This window comes from Tachypleus tridentatus, chromosome 9, assembly GCF_004210375.1.
Source record: "Tachypleus tridentatus isolate NWPU-2018 chromosome 9, ASM421037v1, whole genome shotgun sequence".
Classification (NCBI taxonomy): Eukaryota; Metazoa; Arthropoda; class Merostomata; order Xiphosura; family Limulidae; genus Tachypleus; species Tachypleus tridentatus.
Window position 1 is genome coordinate 107,447,800 of NC_134833.1, and position 18,562 is coordinate 107,466,361.

Below are 18,562 nucleotides of genomic sequence, written 5' to 3' on the forward strand. Positions count from 1 at the left end.
TTATCCTTCCAATCTTAAGAAGTGGCTACCTTTGGTTTGTTTTTTCTATATATAAACTATTGCTTTCAAACCTGATTTGTAAGCAGACTCTCCTTAGTAAGTTCACTCTAAAATGCAGTGGTGGATTGAGATGAGTAAAACTAGATTAAATATACTATTAGTCATGTTTGCATAGTCTGTTTTTGTTCTATGAATATTGTGCTGGAATTTGCTATTTGTAATTTGTTCTCTATTTTACAGTATTAAATTTAGTAACTATGTATTTTAATTATTTATAACATTAATACTTGTGAAGAAGGGTGGGATGTGGGGTTGGATTTAAGCAGGTAAACATAATCTGAGTTAGCACATTCTTGCTTTCTAGACATATCTAGTCAAGTTTAAATAAATGCTTCAGAGGAGTCTCAGTGGTTCAATCAATAGTTGTGAAGAGTAGAACAAATTCAAAAGCAGAATTATCAACATAGTGTGGTTGAAATACTATTATTATTTTATTCTCTTATTTTTTAAAATCTGCATATTTTTAATCAGCTGACAGAGCTAATACTATGTAGTCTACAGTGGTAGATGTGACTGAGAACAGAGAAGAACCTTAATCTAGTATATCAGTATGTAAAAGAGGCAGACTCTGAAAATGTAACCAGTAAAATGGTTACTTATGCATACAAATGTGGTTGTTGGCAGGGATGGATTGAATTAAGCCATAGAAGATAAAAACTGTCTCTAGTTTTCTTGGCTTTACACAGTATTAAAGATTTGTGATCAGCTTTGAAGACTACCATATTTGGAATAAACAGATGATAAAGTTGGCTAGACCATGTCTCTTCATTTTTACAACAATACAGCTATTAAAATAACTGCTTTTGATAAGATGCAGACCTGTAGGTAAGAGAATTTGAGAGACTTGCTGGTAATTTAGAATCAAAGTTAGTATTAGTTACTGAGAGTAATAGTAAACTTAACTCTGAAAGTAACATATAAAGACGTCCTCTAGGGAAATATGCCAATTCTTTAGAAAGGTGATTTTAAGTTGTTATAATAGTTTATTATACAGGTATAATCTTCTGGACTGTTCTTTAATTTGGAAGTATCAGATTTACAGACTAAATGAAAAGAAAGTGCATCACCCAACATTTTTCAAAGATTAAAAGTAAGCAAGGATTTGGAAACAAATTGCAGCACTTGGGTTTTTATGTAAGATGGTTATCTTGGAAATGGTTGGAAAGCACATTGGCCTAGGTAGTTGGCAATTCCAGTGGCACTTCTTGAAATCAGCAAACACTTAATTATGCTAAGATATAATGTTAATTTATTATAGTATAAATAAAAATCTTGGTCTTAGTCACTGTATCTGTACATTGTGCACTTGATGTATAACTTGAACAAATTTATTCATTCATTGTATCTTATTTTTAAACCACAGTCTGATAGATAGTATTTTTGAGAAAACTTAAAACAATTGCATAATTTTCAAATTCATAAATGTAATCAAATCAGATCCTTGTTTTGCTTACCTCTATTTTGTGGTAGAGGTATTTAAAGTATTTGACTTTTTGTTACCTAAGTGAGTCTTGAGATTAAGCCAGTAAAACTTGTGGGTTTACACTTTGAAGGTGCAACTCATTCCAAAAGCCAACCATCTTGTTTGAAAAGTAATATTGTCTGAACTGCTGATAACTCCTACATTACCAAAATTTAATTTGTGACTCCTTGTCCTATTCAGTGGCAGATTTAAGGTTATATGGGCCTATGAGCTAATAAATTGTGTGGGCCCTATGTCCTGTTTAATTATATGTAGAATAAAATTATCAATGGGCCTCCATTAAGACCATGGGCCCTAGGGCTAAGCCCCCTCAAGCTCCTACCTAAATATGCTATTGGTTCTATTGTTTTTGTTGCTAAACACAAAGTTTGGATCTATATTATCAAAACCATTAATTACCTTCCACCTAAATTAAATCTCTTCTTATCCTTCTCTTCTCCAGAGAAAATGAGTTTAGAGATTTTAGTTTCTATTAATAGGACAATCCCACCATCTCGGGTATCATCTTAGTGACTCTCCTGAATATTCTCCAACAATTCATTCCTCTTGATAAAGGGAATTCAAAACTGAACAGTGGTCTAAATGGAGCTTTACAAGTAATCTTTCTATACAGTGGAACAATATCTGTAGGTGTCCTAATCTTTCTGGAACAGTGGAGGCAGAAATACATTAACATTTTCCTCATCTAAAAATACATTTACAGCCATATTTGCATCCGCTGATAATGTAGCTATTTGTTGATATTGGCTTTGCCAGTCTAAGAATTGGTCTTTCATGATTCAGTCTTTTATACCCCACTTACATGCCCTGGACAATATCTAATTTGCGAACTTCTCCACCCTTTATCCTGGTACTGTATACAAGCACCTCATTTCGATAACGTAATAACTTTTTCGAGACTTGCGCTGGTTCTCAGTGGAGAAGTAGGACAGGAGAGTATTAGTAGAGGAAATGTATTTCCAAAAATACTTACAAGTTTAAGAAAATGTTAACATACCATCTTATCACATATAGCTACAATCCCATATTGAGAAAGTGGAGGTGTCCATGCAGACATGATTCATATAGAAAATTTCTGCTTAGACAGTGTTGGATGAAGATAAAAGTGATACACAAATGGGGGTATCCCATTACATCTAGAATAGGTATACTCATCACCCAGAATTTAATTCTAGTGTCAATAGTGGAATAATACAGAAGTAATCATTATAGGCCAGTCTCAACCATATAGCTGAAGTTCCATGCCTTGGAGTTCGAATTAAGGGGTCTTGGTTCCTATATCCCTTGTTAGTAGCTAGGACTACTGGAATACAGTATAGTAGATACTTTTGATTAGATTTCAACTTGTTGCTGTAGGGTCATGCATTTGGCACCAAAAGAATTATGATTAGAAAGTAAGCAACATGTAAGTAGATAAACTCTCTCCTTCACCTAAATAAATCCAAAAGGAAATACCCCAGACTTGGATTAATGAAATTTTGTATGCTGTACTCAACCAAAAGCATGGAACTCGTTCAGTTTTAAATTATGAACATTTATCCTCACTCCATAGCCAAGGAACAAGGAATATTCCACTTGCCTCTGGAATTATGGAAAGGGTGTGGAGGCCTAGGATGGGACCACTTCATGTTTAGAATTGAGAGGAGATAGTGGACCTCCTTCCATGAACTATACAAAACCAATACTGATCAAAGAGAGGCCATGAATGTCCCAACTGGATAGAACTGTGTTGGATTTGAACTGGAATTAGAGGTAGGCTAGTGCCACTCCTACCAACTTCTGGGAAAAATATCCAAGAATCCTAACTTTGTCCTCTTCTTCAAGAGTGGAGGAACTCATTCAAATGCTCTGGAAGAAAACCTTTATCCATGATACCAGTGACTGAAAACTGGGGGTGGTGCAGACTTGCTACATTCCTCTAACAGATTCTGAGGTAATGTATGTTGGGAGTCCTGAAGAACATTGCTCTGGAAATAGTGCAATAGGTGAATTAAATTCAGTAAATATTTAAAACACCCTAATGTTTTCAATCTGGTAATCAGCAGGGACCAATAGAATCCCCTTCAGCTTTACCCATAATAGTTCATGAGTGGCAGTCCATGATAATACCATTTGGTAAGTACCGAGATGGTGTTTTGGAACTCCACATTTCTATGGAGTCTGTTACAATCAAGAGTGAGAATAATCATACTTGTTGCTAGTATGGAATTGTACTGAGAGAAGCATGCCTTTCTGGGCAACACTCATCACAATGTGGGAGCCAGTGAAATCAAAATGTAAGAGACCTGAGCAAATAGATAAGTATCCTCCTCATTCTTATAATCCAGCATATCTTGTTAAAAATGGCCATTGGGTAGGGGAAACTCCCAGAGGAATGCTGCCAAGCATGGAAAGAAAGTAAGAGAAAAGCACTGATAGAATTCTAAATACCAGCTTTTAAAATGCCCCCCTACTATATTAATAAACTGGCCACAAAAGACAAATTTGCTGAATCTGACAAGATGTAACTTAGAAGATACCTCTCAAAATTGATATTTGGGAATCCACCTCTAAGGAAATGAGGGAAATTAAGGGTAACAGAAGGATTCCAGTGAATAAACAGTCAAGACAATTACCAAGAAATGATGGGTCATGTAACATTCCAATTCTGATAGGCTAAACTAAATTATCAGATCCAGATCACAGTTGATTGCATAAGTGAGAAATAGAATGGCAGAGATGGATGCATCCCCTTTCCTAGTTACCAGAGACATAAAATAAAAGGACTTAAGGGGAGAAAGTTCTATAAACATACAAACAACTACATCTTATGACATCAACATATAAGCAGCCAAAAGAATACACTTCACCAGAAGGAGGAAAACCAATGCAAGTAGATAAAGAAGGAGACAAGGTCTATCTATCCTCTCATGTAATAAGACAGTAAATCTCCAAACCCAAACCAGAAAAATTTGGAATTTCAAAAAAATAAATAGTTCCCCTCCAAACCAACAAGGAAGGAGTGGACTGAAGAGGGAAAGTAAGAAAAGTTCCAAGATCTCACAAATCTAAATGATGAATGAAAAAGAGTAGGATCAAAATCAGACTTGTGAGAAGCCAACTTAAGAAAGAAAAGTGTCAGAAAATGAAATCCAAATCCCTCTTCCCCAGTCAACAAAAGAGGCAACTTCAGAATCCCTAAGAAAAACATCTAAGGCAAAAATGAATGTCTCCATCTCTCAGTGGATAAAAACATAGACAGCCTCCAACTGAAAAATTAAAATATATCTATTAAAAAGAAACTAAATTAAACAAAGAATCAAACATCAAAAAATAAAGGAACTATATTCATTGAATAAAACTGCCCTACTGTAACAAGATATCTTCACTAACTGTTAAGCAATGTCCAGTCATGTGATCAATCTGTTCCATACAGATTTTATATATATATAATTGTATCTATGTGAACTAAATGTACCTGATGATGACATAATCTTATTAAAACATCATACATTTGTAATAGTTTCTTTCGCTACTCATTCAAGACGTTTTCAAATTTTACATCATCAAAATGGTATTTATCTACCCAGCATTGTCTTTAGTTGTTGTCATAAGACTGGAGGTAAACCACATGGTTTTTAAATTTAAATAATTTTAATTTGTTAAATAATGATATTTTAAGTTATCTCTCTCTTGCCTTTTTAAAGTTGTTGATTTTAAGACTATTATTTACTTTTAGTGGTAGGAATTTATTTTAATTTTCCAATATTTGTAATATATTGTTTTCATGAAAAATAAATCTCACAGAAATTAAGAATTGAAATTGTCACCTAATTTAATTTAGAGTTGTTAAAACATGTATTAGGTCTTGTATGTTGAAATTTGTCATAAAGCCTTACCAAAGTAGTTTAAGGACTTGGGCTACTTTTATGACAGCTTCTTCTATATTTCTATTCGTTTATTGTGACAAAAACCAAACCTGGATAGATATATCAGTGTGGTAATGACAAATCAAAATACTTGAAAGTAATTGAAGTTCAATATACGTATATATATATATATATAGAGAGAGATAATAGAATCCTAAAATACTGGGTGAATCAAAAACCCAACTAGCCAACTTCCATAGTTAGCAGCCACATGTTATAGCTAAAAGAATAGAATAAATCTATAAGATCACTATGGCTTCTTAAATTCTTGTTTTTTCTTTTATTGTCATATGTATAGTCTTGATTTTTCACTTATTAGCTAGCTACTGGATAATTCATGTTTGAAAGGTTGAGATTTTTGTTTTGTTACTTGTAGTTTTAACATTGAAGTACAGGTTTACAAGTTTAACTTTGTGTAAATGTTCTGTATCTGTTAAGTTTTACTGTAGATGTTGTCCAAATTGGCTGTTGCAAAGAAATTGCTTTTAAGTTTAAAATACATTTGGTCAGTAACAAATAAAATTAAAATAGATGGATATGTACCTTAACAATTCTTTAATACTTTTATATAAAATTAATGGTATAAGTAAGTAAAAACAGAAGTGTGAAATCTGGAAGTTCCAAGATTTAATAAGCTTTGATTATCAGGGTCTAAACAAAGGAATAACTGTATGATACATAATTTGATATCAATTTCTCTTGAATACTAACATCCATATTCCATATACAACAAATATTAATATAGTAAAGGAATAACTGTATTAGACAATGTTCTAAATTCAATTTAAAAAAGGCACTTGCAAGTTAAATGTAAAGCTTCTTGCAACATTAAAGTCATGCAATGAAGAATAAAAAGTTGATTACTCAAAAATAACTAAAGGGGAACTTCCTTTGTTTAATCTTGTTTAACAATGAAACCAAATAGACATTTCTATTTAGTTACTATTAACTCAAAAAAAGAAGCGATGTAGTTTATTTTTGATTCATTCAACTGAAAGATATTTCAAATTAAAAATAATATTGATCATACATTTTCTAGTTTAGATAAAACAAGAAATAAAGTGAAAACAACATAAAAAATGTCCTATATGCTAATATCTCAGTTTCAGTGTTGTATCATTAAGAATGTTGTACATCTGGAAATCTGCTAAAGATTTAATTTTTTTTCTGTGCAACTTATTTATTGAAAAATAATTGTTCTTTAAAACAGATAGGAGAATTTTTTTAGGAATGAATAACTTCAGGTAATGTTTACACTAAAGAACGTTTTCTAAGCATTAAGCAGCTAAAGTGAAAAAAATGTATGTAACTCTTTGACATGGTGTTCACAATAAAAACTAGCAGTAATGATACAAAAACTCGTATCAATATAAAAATACCTATTGTCTGTGTGTGATTTAATGTAATAGCAAATTATAAAACAAACACAAGATAACAATTAAGTTCTGCTTTTTTTTTTATTGTTAAGGAATGAATATAACATGACTAAAGCTTGAAATGTCAGCTTGTTTGAATACTGAACAAGGAAGGACAAAAGGCAATGGTGCATGGCCATTATTCCCAAAAAGCTTCAATAAGTAGCATTAAATTTATTTAAACTCTTTTGTTTCTTCTTTACTTCAATTTGTTTAAAAGGTTTTTTATTTGATTATTTTCCACAGGTATTGAAGCTTGTTCTTATTTATTACTCAGCATATGTGATTTTAAAAAAATATTTTTAGTAACAACAATACACAAACATATACATGTAATGTTATATATGCAATCCAAGCTTTTAAACTTAAATTATAAAAGTCTCAAAGGACTGCATGTTAGATTACCTTAAGTGGCTGCTAGTAAGCAGTCAAGAGTTTACCTTAAAAATATTGTACTCTGTGTTTACTATACTTTAATTGAGTACTGTACTATATTATAAGCCTACAGCTGTGGTCATTGTGTTCATGATGTAAAGCCAATATTCAATTAGAACTGTGTTTTATATTTCAGTACTTTTCAAATGCACTGAATCACTTTTTGAGAATCAGTGGAAACAACATGGTAAAATAAAAACAAATAGCACCACAACTAATATCAATGGCTTAAATTAAACTAAGACAATAGAATATAGGATTTACAATTTAATAGTTATATCAGAATCATTACAAGAGTTGTTGGTATGATTAATACTACACCATCAGTAGTACGATGTGGTTTCATATTTTCACTTTTTGTCCTTGTTGTCTTTTCATCCTGTTGACCTAGAGCATCAACATCATTTCATGATTTTTTATTTTCTTCAACACTAACAACAGTCTTTTCTTCTTGACTATCTATTCTAGAAGTTCTAAACTTTCTTTCTCTTCCTGAGCTGTAGAATCAGTTTCCAGTTTGTGGCTCACAACTCTGGCTAGGTGAGCCTTGTAAGCTATAGAGTGTAACTGTGCAGCCATTGAATATCCTGTGTGATTCACCATTTGACTAAACCAGCCAGATTCATTCTTCATTAATATAAATGGTTCATCAAACTCTTCTATTCTGCCTGCCTCCAGAACCTGATAGGAAGGATGTTTCCTCAGAGCATATTATGAAGTACAAAAAGTTATTTCCTTACAGAAATATAATGTTATTGAATATTAAGGAAGAAAGTACGCAACCACTAGTATTAGGTAATCTTTAAAATCACATACAGTTCATGTCACACAGAAATAAATGAACAGCATTAAATAGAAAATAAAATCCAAGTTTTCTTTTTATCTAAACAAGTCACACATAACAGACATAATATTTGTAAAACCTTTCACTAAACCCATTACACTGTCAAACTTTAAATGTTTCACTGCTTTGTCTCATTTAAACTCGTAGGTATTAAAGTCCTTAATGTATAAATCATAAGTAATCAGTAAAACCTACGTCTAACAGTGTTTTATGTGGTTAAAGAATACATTCAGCAAAAACTGGACTGAATAAATAAGAGTATTGGTATTGGAACTTTCAAATAGTTCTCTGATCTATATCACAAAATGTATTGATATTTGAACGTACTGCTGTTTTGTTTGGATATTAATCCATATTTAATGGCAATTTAAATACCTGTTCCTATACTGCAACAAAGAAAACTTTGAAGAAGAGAATATGTGCTTTTAACTTCGTTTTTCAGAATATTCACTTTTGAGCACCTTGATCATAGAGTTTAATATATGATTTATATCAAAGAAATTAACCAACAGAATTGAAGCTTTCAATCTGAATGGTGTCTTATGCATAAATAGGTAAAATAAAGATCAGAGATTCTTAACAATTCAAGTATAGCTGTCTGTAATTTTGAACTAATGAACAGTTTGAAGGCAGCCAGCCAGCAGCATCTGCCACTATGAAACCTTAGACCTTTCAATTTGAAGCCTGACATGCTAACCCTTCTGGATCAAATTAAAAAAAAAATTCATGTGGAAGTGCAACTTTGTGTGAAGAAATGTAATCTTCATGATAGCTTTCCATTAAGTGGTACTCCCCAGTGGCACAACTGTATTTCTGTGGACTCACACTGCTTGATACTGGATTTTTGATAGATGAGATAAACAGAGCACAGACAGACCATTGTGTAACTTTGTGCTCGATTCTAAACAAATCAAACCCTCGAGTGATTGTAATTTTAATTCATTACTTCTATCTCTGATGTTTGCTGGAATGGGGATTCAATTCTGTGCCCTGCAGATTGCAAGTCAAATGCCCTAACCACCTGGTGTCTGTTCAAATGCACTGGCAAATCTTCTGAATCTTAAGATTATATAGTATTATATAAGAATTAAAAATAAAAATATAAAAGAAATTTCTTTTATATATATTTGAGTAAAACTTGAAAATGCATTTTCAAGTAAAAATCTCAATAATTAGATAGATAATAGTCTCTTTCATGAAAAACTTACCACTACCCTATCTGAATCCATAACAGTATGTAATCGATGAGCAATAGTCAAAACAGTGCAATGTTTGAGCTTTTCTCTGATAGTTTTCTGAATGAGAGCATCAGTTCTAAAAAAATATTAATGCAACATTAAGGTAAGCCTAAAAGTGAAATAAAGTGGCATATTTACACAAAAATTATGTTTATTCAAAATTAAGTTTTTCACTTTGAAACTTTTATGGCATTCAGACATTTCCTTGTGTTTCAAGTTAAAATTATCAAATGTATATAGAAACAAATATTACAGAGAGAGAGAGAGAGAGCACCAAAATATAGTAGATAATTGGTTGTATGAAATTGTAGAAAATATGTATAGATGCCAAGAAAAATAAAAAACTACTTTATTAAATTGTTTCTACTTATCAAAGGTGATTGTCAATATAAAAGGTATCCTTCTTATTTTGTTTAAAAGATTGCTTAATTATAAATCCCTACTTTGGATCGACATTGGAAGTTGCTTCATCAAGAACTAGAATCCGATTTTTTTCCAATAAGGCTCGAGCTAAGCAGATGAGCTGACGTTGCCCAACACTAAAGTTACTTCCTCCTTCAGCTAGTTCTGTGTCCAGCCCTCTTGGAAGCTTTTCTACAACTTCTTTTAGTTGAACCTGTAACAATTTACTGCATTACATATGTTCTAATAATAATGCAACATAGAGATAACATACAAATTCATAATTTTAAGACATTACAAGTCACAGAACTATGCAACTGACCAGATACTATTTCACACAATTAAATAATTTTATTCACCAGTATAGCTGTAATATGTATATAAAGTTATGCAGTGTCATAATTTATCTTCCTACTTTCATCACAAACACTTGACTTAATTCATTTTACTCAGAAGAAGCAAATTTTACTCCAATCCATCATACCTCAATGCAGAATGTGTATGGTCATTAAAAATTTACAATAATACATTGTCATTACATTATAATAATGTATTGTCAGAGATGGTGATCTCTCCTTTTATATTAGCTAAAGTTCAAAAGCTCTTATGTCTCATTTAATTTTCTGAAACATAATTCCAAATATTTGGAAACCATAAGGCAAACTCTTAGTTTCAGATACCCTGAAACAAAATTGTCATTTTGGCAGAAGAAAACTAGTTATAGTTATTAGTTGAGCAGATGTTAGAATACTTATAGAAAACTACTTTAATAATTCAAGTTGAAAACCTAATTGAAAATGAATAAGGCTTTTAAAGAAATGGCACTAGGATTGGACAGTCTAGGTATGCTGATTGGTTGTGAAAAAGCTTACACCTAAACAAGAAAACTACTTTCAAGACATTAAATTTTGAGGCTTGCAATAAAAAACTGAATCTAACTTATCTATCTAAAAAAAAACCTCTACCTCTTCTAAAACTTGCAAGAGTTTATGATTATCAATTTCATTGAAAGGGTCGATGTTTCTTCTCATAGGACCAGTAAACAAGACAGGATCCTTGAAAATAATAAAAGTCAATATTGCCTTATAAATATAATTTTAATACTTTGTCGTCATACTTTACATTGAAACGTGGAATTTTTTACTTCAACCATATCAATCAATCTGCAGTTCATAACTTAGATATTTCTTCAGTTCATTTGAAATTGTAAACTGTTGTCCATAAAAAAGAATTTTAACATTATAGACATGAATTTTATGAATGATATACTGCATAAAAATACTTTGGAAAAATATCTTCCCTTGATACAGAGAATTTGTAGTTAGTTATATTAGAAACAAAAAAGTGATGGTAAAATTTATAAATCATTATTAGTCTCTGTTAATGTCAGAAAAACCAGAATAAAATGGTTCACATAACATACACAAGTACCTGAGGAATAATGGAGATCTTTCCCCTTAAATCATGCAGCCCAACGTTTTTGGTGTCAATTCCATCTATTTCAATTAGTCCTTGTGGTTCAGTCATTCGAAAAAGTCCAGCAATTATTGAACTCTTTCCTGCACCAGTTCGTCCCACAATACCAATCTGAACATTAAAGAAAAATATCTTTATGTACAAATATTATGTACAATGGGCCAAATAGCATTTAAAATAGCACTTAATGGATTGCAAGATGCGTAAGAACTCAACAACATAGGTTTAAAAAAAGTTATGTTTAAATAAAGGATAATTATTACAACTCTGTTGGCATGAGTTCATTGGTGGCTTGTAAAGTTCCCTCTAAATTTTTCATTGTGAAGAGTGAATTTTTTCATGTACACCAGTATCAAAGCAGTGTGCAGATGTGTGCTATTAGTGTTGTTGTTTTTTATGAGCAGGAGATATTTTTATACCAACGACCTTATTGGGTCATTAGGCCACTCTGCAAAGCTACCATTTGGTTATTTGAGCTTTAGGCTTGTCATCTGCCAGGGTAACTGAAACTGTTAATGTGTTGAAACTCCTCACCATTACTGAGGATGGACATGGATGGAATAAAGAAGTATGCAGCAATTGTTGTGATGCTGTGCATCCTAGAGGGAACACTGGAGGCTTGATCTATCAAGAGGACTTCCAGTGACGTAACTGGTTTTCAAGTACTGGGGTTGGGTTAATTGCAAAACTTCTTGTTGCCCCATATGAACCCACATGACAATGAAATTTAATGTGACAAACTATGTTCATACCATTCACACCATGAAACTGTAACAATCAAGAATTAACAAGTTTAGTGGCATCGCCAAAGTTCATATGAGCAAACGCACACATATATTCAAATTACAAGCTTATAGAAGACAGTTGTACACAAAAGCTATATTGTTACAGGTATGAGCACAAAATTACAGCTTAACAGACATATCAGTTCAACACAGGATTGTGGCAAGATAGAAACAATGAATTAAGATCTATACTAAATATCTTATACATTCCAACTCTTACATTATCAAAATCAAGACAATCATTGAAGGTTTCTAAAAGATAAACAAATCAATACCTCATTCAACCAGCAGGTACATGACGTGTCCTTAATTATAATTCCAAAGCCTCCAGTGTCTATTGTAAGAAATCCCACATGGTTGTGACCACGCTAAAACAAAATAAAATTTGTGGCAGGTATTTCGATTTGACACTTTGCATCTCAAGGAGAGGTACAAAACAATCGAGAGCACTCAGAAAAGACCTTCTCTTTGCCCAACACGTGAAGTTAAATTTAGCTGGACTGATGATAATAGCTATACCTACAAAATTTAATGTGAACGAGATTATGCAATCAACTGGTGGCAAAGGTCCACTGGTGTTTTGCGAGAGGTTAAATATTGGCTCCATAAAAAAAAACATAACAAGAAGGTAAGGATCTGTAAATCTTAATACCTGGTAATTTAGCTGTGGGAGGAAAATGGGAGTACCCTGAGTAAAACCCACTTTCACTAACCAGATGCCGAAAAATATATCTGGTTAGTGCCTGAGCTGTGAACAAAAAAGATAATTAGACAAGATAATCATAACTAAATTTAGATAAAAAACATTAGCAAATAGAGTTGAGTGTATTAAAGGGTGAAATGTACTTTCACCAAGAAGAGGGGGTAGCTGATAAATTGGTAAACTGGGCTGTAAGCGAGTTACGGTTTACTGCTTTTTTTATAAAATTTAGTGGCTAGTTGAAATAAACATGTTTTAATATGTAGTATGTCGTATATTTTATCAAGGTAGCAATGGAGAGTGTAGCATAGCAAGGCAGTCCTGATAGCAGTGTATTGTAATGCTTGCAATTTTTTGGTGAGAGAGTCAGGCATATTACAGACTAGCATGCAACTGTATTCAACTAGAGCTCTAATGTACACTTTGTATATGAACATAATAGTTTGGGGGGTACATCCTTTGTTTATACTAATAATCCTTCAAAGAAAGGAGATGCATTGACTGATACGTGATGCAATTATGTTAATATGGGTTGACCAGGTAAGTTTAGAATTAAAATGGACACCCAAAAATTTAACAGATTTTGAGAGGGATATCACAGTATCATGGATTTGATTTGTACCTTGGGCATACTTTTCTTTTTCTTTTTAAAGCATTTATAAAATAAAATGGATAGAGATTTGTGAGGATTGAGTGTTACCCACTAACCTCAGGTATTCTTGGGCACTTGGTTGACAATGATGGCATACTTACAACGTAACAAAATTGTGATCACACATGTTATGTGTGAAGGCACTGTAACAAAACACTCAAATATACAAATGCATGTGTTATCTCAAGGGTAAATATCAATTTTCATATATACAAGTACTTTTAATGAGAGAGCTAATTGTCTATGGGAATGAACACGTGTGTTATTGGGTTTCTGGTTCGTTCCCCAATCTGAATCAAACTGGATTCGTTTGGAAGGGCATAAAACTCAGATATTGTTAGGATTTAGATTCAAAAAATGAAATGGAGCTGGCTGTGGCTGCACTTCTCATTTTTTGAAATTTAAAGTACAAAGGTCACCTTAAGTATTTTCAAATGAATTGTACTGACAATTTTATTATTGGATGAGTTTTTAAACTATATGCTCACTTTCATGGAATGATGTGTTTGTTGTTAAGTACAAAATTACATAATGGACTATGTGCTTTGCTCATCCTGGATACTGAAACCTTACATGTAGTGTTATAAGCCCCAAGACTTAACACTGAGCTACCAAGAGGTTCACTTAATGAATGCAATATGCTTAAATATCTTTAAAAATACAAATATGTACAAGTAAATATTAGAAGTAAAAACAGTTCTGTAGATGAAGCTTTAATTATTATATGGTGGAGAATTTATAGTGATAGAATAAACAAACTTTGCAAAATAATGTAATATATTAAAGATGCAAACATATTTCAGTGTCAAATCTTATTATAAAAAGGGTTATTTATTTGTTTAGAAAAACTGACTTTTTCTCGAGGTTTAATCAAACATGATAGGTTCTTCAGCACAGGAAGGTCCTCAGGTGAATACTTTAGAGACACATTTTCAAATCTAATCATCCCTTCTTGTGGCCAGTCTGGTGGTGGTTGCTGTTCAGCAGGAACTTCTGGTGGAGCTTCAAAAGGTAAGTTACTGTACTCCATCACCCTTTCTACAGCTGTCATCTTGTGAATTATTACATTACATTTAAGTAAATTTGATATTCATTCAGTACTCAAATTATACTGTGACAAACCACATTACTGAATCAGCTGTTCTTCTTAGTAGTCAATCAGTATAATATGACTAAGACTTAAACAACAAACATGATTCATAAAAAAATGTCAATAGGAAAGCTTGATTTTGGGTAAGTGATTTTATAATTATAGAAATCAAATATTATGTTAAAATGACATATTACAAGAAAAGAAAAATTTTATGGTAGGTCTTTCAAGTATCTATCAAATACATTAGTGACTTAAAATTGATAAAGCCCAATAAAATTGTTGAACTAATTGCTTAATTTTACAATAATATCTGAACAGTTTCTAATCAATTTTTTCAGAGCTAAATATTGCTAACAAGAAGTCATGCAACAAAAGGTTATGTACAAAAGAAACTTATTACTAACCCTACACTCTTAATACAATAATTTATTCCAAACCTGAGATCTTGTTAAGTTCACTTGAACTTGCTTTTTTATGAAGCCATAATTAAAGAGAAATTTATAGTTACAATTAGTAAGAAAACAAGGATGATTTAGGGATGACAATGCCAAAAAAGTACAGAAACAAGGTAGAGTTGAATACACAAAACCTTATAAAAATCCCTATAGAAGTTGCCAAATCTTTCTAAAAAAAAACTTTAAACTACAACTAAATAATGAATTATTTTCATTTGCATGAATTCAGGTTTGAATAAAAGCATTTAAGCTGAACAATGCTATAAAGTCTCACTATGTCTAATTCTTAAAAGCATGTATCTAGTGTCTACTTATATGTGGGTTTTTGTATGGTTTGGTGTATTCATCCTTATCTTGTTTCTGTACTCTTTTACAATGCCATCCCTACAACATCCTCATGTTTCTCAAATTCGTTTATTACTTGTTTTTCTCAATTTTGTAAACAAATAATATTTATAAATGGCAATCACAATGAGAGACAGCAGCTTTAGTCTGGCATGATGAGCTGTCTTGATGGATATCATATGTTGAAATTAGTGAAACATTATACATTATACTGTTTTTCTACTCCCCAAGCTAAAATACAACATTTCAGTGTTTAAATCACTGCAACAAGTTCAACCATTGGTGAGCTAACCCTTCTGATACCAGAATCAGAATAACCAGCAGAACACTTAGTTGTTATGCTATTTGCCATTTATATACCTTAACAATGTTTTGTGGATAAACTAAAGATCTTAACAGCCTAACAACTTTTGAAAACCTCAGAAACATAAGTTAGGTGTTTATAAAAGTATCTTAGATTATTATAAGAGAAAGTTAAGACTATGGTGACCAATACATAACATGCATGAGGAATTTTATTTCCAGGCCCATCCTTAAATGCTAAAATCACTACCATGCTTAGTGACAGAAACTTTGTTTTCTCATGAACAGTATCTGCATTACCTGACTCTCAACCTCTGCTGACTGTGTTACTCCCCATTGAAGCATACCACTTATCATTATGGCTGAAGAAATTGCTAGGCCAACACTACCTCCAGAAGTACCTGTAAAAATCAGACTCAAGGTCAGAACATTTTCGAGTAAGAGAGTATATATTTACAATTAATTGTACACCTTTTTAGTAATATTTAATATTTCCATAAATCCATAAAACATCAATAAGTCCTTAATTACCAAAATAATACAATTGTCTACCTAAAGAAACTATTACACCACATACCAGAGTAAGACTCTTACACAACACATCAGAATAAGTTAGTATGATGTTGAAGAAATTGTGTATTATGATTTCAGGATTGAAAAAGAAAGAGAAAGTATGACACAGTTATCTATTTAATAAATTAAAACTACTTATGATGATCTTGCTTATTTTTATTTATTAGGGAAACATGTTAGAATTACATTAAAGATTTTCAAAGTTCCCAAAACTAATACTACATATTAGAAACAACTAATATTTTAATAATGAAGTGTTTATTTTAAAATATAATTACAAATATAGGCCTACATAGACACCAACTGTTTTTAAACCTGATTTTGTACACTATATATGCAACCAAATACTTGTTGGTCCAAGACTTTGTTACTTAAATGACCTCCAATAAAATATATATATGAAATACAAAAAAACAAAACAAAAAAACAAACAAACAAACAAAAAAGCCAACAACAATGCAGTTAATCCTACTAATTACTGTTGGAATCCCTTACATAATTTACATAAAAACGGAAGAGTGGACCTAATATTTTGGTAAGTTATTTACAGTGACTATTTTAATAGATAAAAAAAGATATCTGTAATAAAAGGGTGTGTCTGTGGTTCTGTGTATGACTTCCATAACTCTAAAAGGAAAAAAACCCTAGAAACCTGAATTTTTATACACATACTAAGTGAACCTTGAAGGTGTACACCTGGTAATTATTACTTATCCATGCACATGCTCATCTCTTTAATAAGGTAAGCTAGGAGAAAAACTGCATAGAAAAGAAGTGGTTCCTTATATTACAAATAATAGATATAAATCACAAACAGACAGATATGTGTGCATATCATTTTTAATGAGACAATCTAGTGAGAAACAATACATAAGAGAAGTGTTTCCTTATATAACAACTCCTAATGTGTAGAGAAGCCAGAGTTTTTTGGTAGCAATGCAATCCAACAATTGCTTTTATATCATGTTGCTTAGCAACAAAGGTATATAAGTTATACTTTTATACTAAAATGGGTTAAGAATGCACACACCCTGACATAGCCATCTAGAATATGTCAACCTAATAACCTGAGCAAAGCCAGATACTTTCACTAGTTATGAATAAATATACCAAAAATAAATAGCCTCTACTGGGAATGAATTAGTCAACAATTTGAAGGTTAATCTTATGCATACAGAAAGGTCAGAGTACACATGTGAAAATGAAGATCATATTTTATACAATATTAAATTTCTTAATTTTTCAAAAAAATATGTAAATAAATTCTAAACCTGCATCTCTCAGAGTCACATGACTTGGTGACACTGATTTCTTGCTTAAAATAGTTTCTTCTTCCCTGACAAGGGTTTCAGACTATTCAACCAATCAGAAATGCATGTTATAAATAGTTTCAAACTGGAATATAGAATGTCAGCTTCTTATCTTCTTGCTTTAGTGAGAAATCATCATATATATTCAACTTGCATTCACATACCCCTTCCATATCTTCTTTTTACTGGCTATAAACATGCCCAGTAGCAAGGGCAGATTTTACACTATGTTAACTAATTTATAACTTAGTTAAAAATCCAAATAAGTTATAATTTTGATATGTTCTAATTGAATGCCTGATATATTTTTGTGGTTTATAATGCATATCTCAAAGATGTAAGAATTATTATTGAACAAATAAGTTAGAAAAACAGACTCATTAAAGTTCTTAGTTGTAATATATACTTTTTTATTGTTAGATGTTTTAAGCAAAAGTAACTAAAATGTAAAAATTACAAACTTATTAGGTAAAAAAATAAATAAAATCTTAAATGAGAAAAGTTAAATGTAAACCATCCATCCTTGATAAATTTAATTGAACTGCTGTCACATGATATAACTCAATACTTTGCTTCTACTAACTTGTACTAACATGTTGTTGGGTGATTTATTGCTGTATTACACTTGTTGGACTTACTTCAAAAACTATAAAACTCAATATTACATGTAAACTTGAGGTTAGATTGAATAATTATTATTGTCTGTTAGAATCTGAGCCAACCTAGATATAAATAAAAATTGTATTTTTGATTTTATATCAAAGTTTTCAACCTTCATTACAGAAGTTGTGGAAATGAAATAAAAAAACTCCTTACAATAGAAAAGAAATATTTTTATTATTAACATGAAAATCATATTTCAAACTCTGAGTAAAGGCTTTTCATAACTTTACATGCAAGTCTTTAATAAAAATACGATATTAAAGAATATAATTTTTAATTTACCACAAACTTGTAACATTAACTAAAATCCTTCCAAAATTTGTGAAGTTTCACTTAGTATATTAAAGATTATGGTACATATCTTTTCATGGTTACAAGTTCAGTCAAACTGACTCTACCTATGTAGTTAGGTTTAAACTGTT

At 31.5% G+C, this 18,562-nt stretch overlaps 1 protein-coding gene across 3 annotated transcripts in view; it reads right to left on the bottom strand.

Annotated features, from left to right (window-relative positions):
• Positions 1–7,408: 7,408 nt before the first annotated feature.
• Positions 7,409–18,562, bottom strand: part of LOC143226001 (ATP-binding cassette sub-family C member 4-like) — an 83,547-nt gene continuing 72,393 nt past the window's right edge. For 2 of the 3 annotated variants that reach the window (XM_076456330.1, XM_076456329.1), the window contains exons 22-29: positions 15,895–15,995; positions 14,252–14,449; positions 12,322–12,414; positions 11,217–11,372; positions 10,751–10,840; positions 9,827–9,999; positions 9,354–9,459; positions 7,409–7,982 (exon numbers count right to left, since the gene is read on the bottom strand). In XM_076456330.1, the coding sequence (XP_076312445.1) occupies positions 7,761–7,982; positions 9,354–9,459; positions 9,827–9,999; positions 10,751–10,840; positions 11,217–11,372; positions 12,322–12,414; positions 14,252–14,449; positions 15,895–15,995 (1,139 nt within the window). In that variant the 3' untranslated portion in view covers positions 7,409–7,760. The remainder of the gene's footprint in view (positions 7,983–9,353; positions 9,460–9,826; positions 10,000–10,750; positions 10,841–11,216; positions 11,373–12,321; positions 12,415–14,251; positions 14,450–15,894; positions 15,996–18,562) is intronic. The other variant, XM_076456331.1, reaches the window with a different exon arrangement.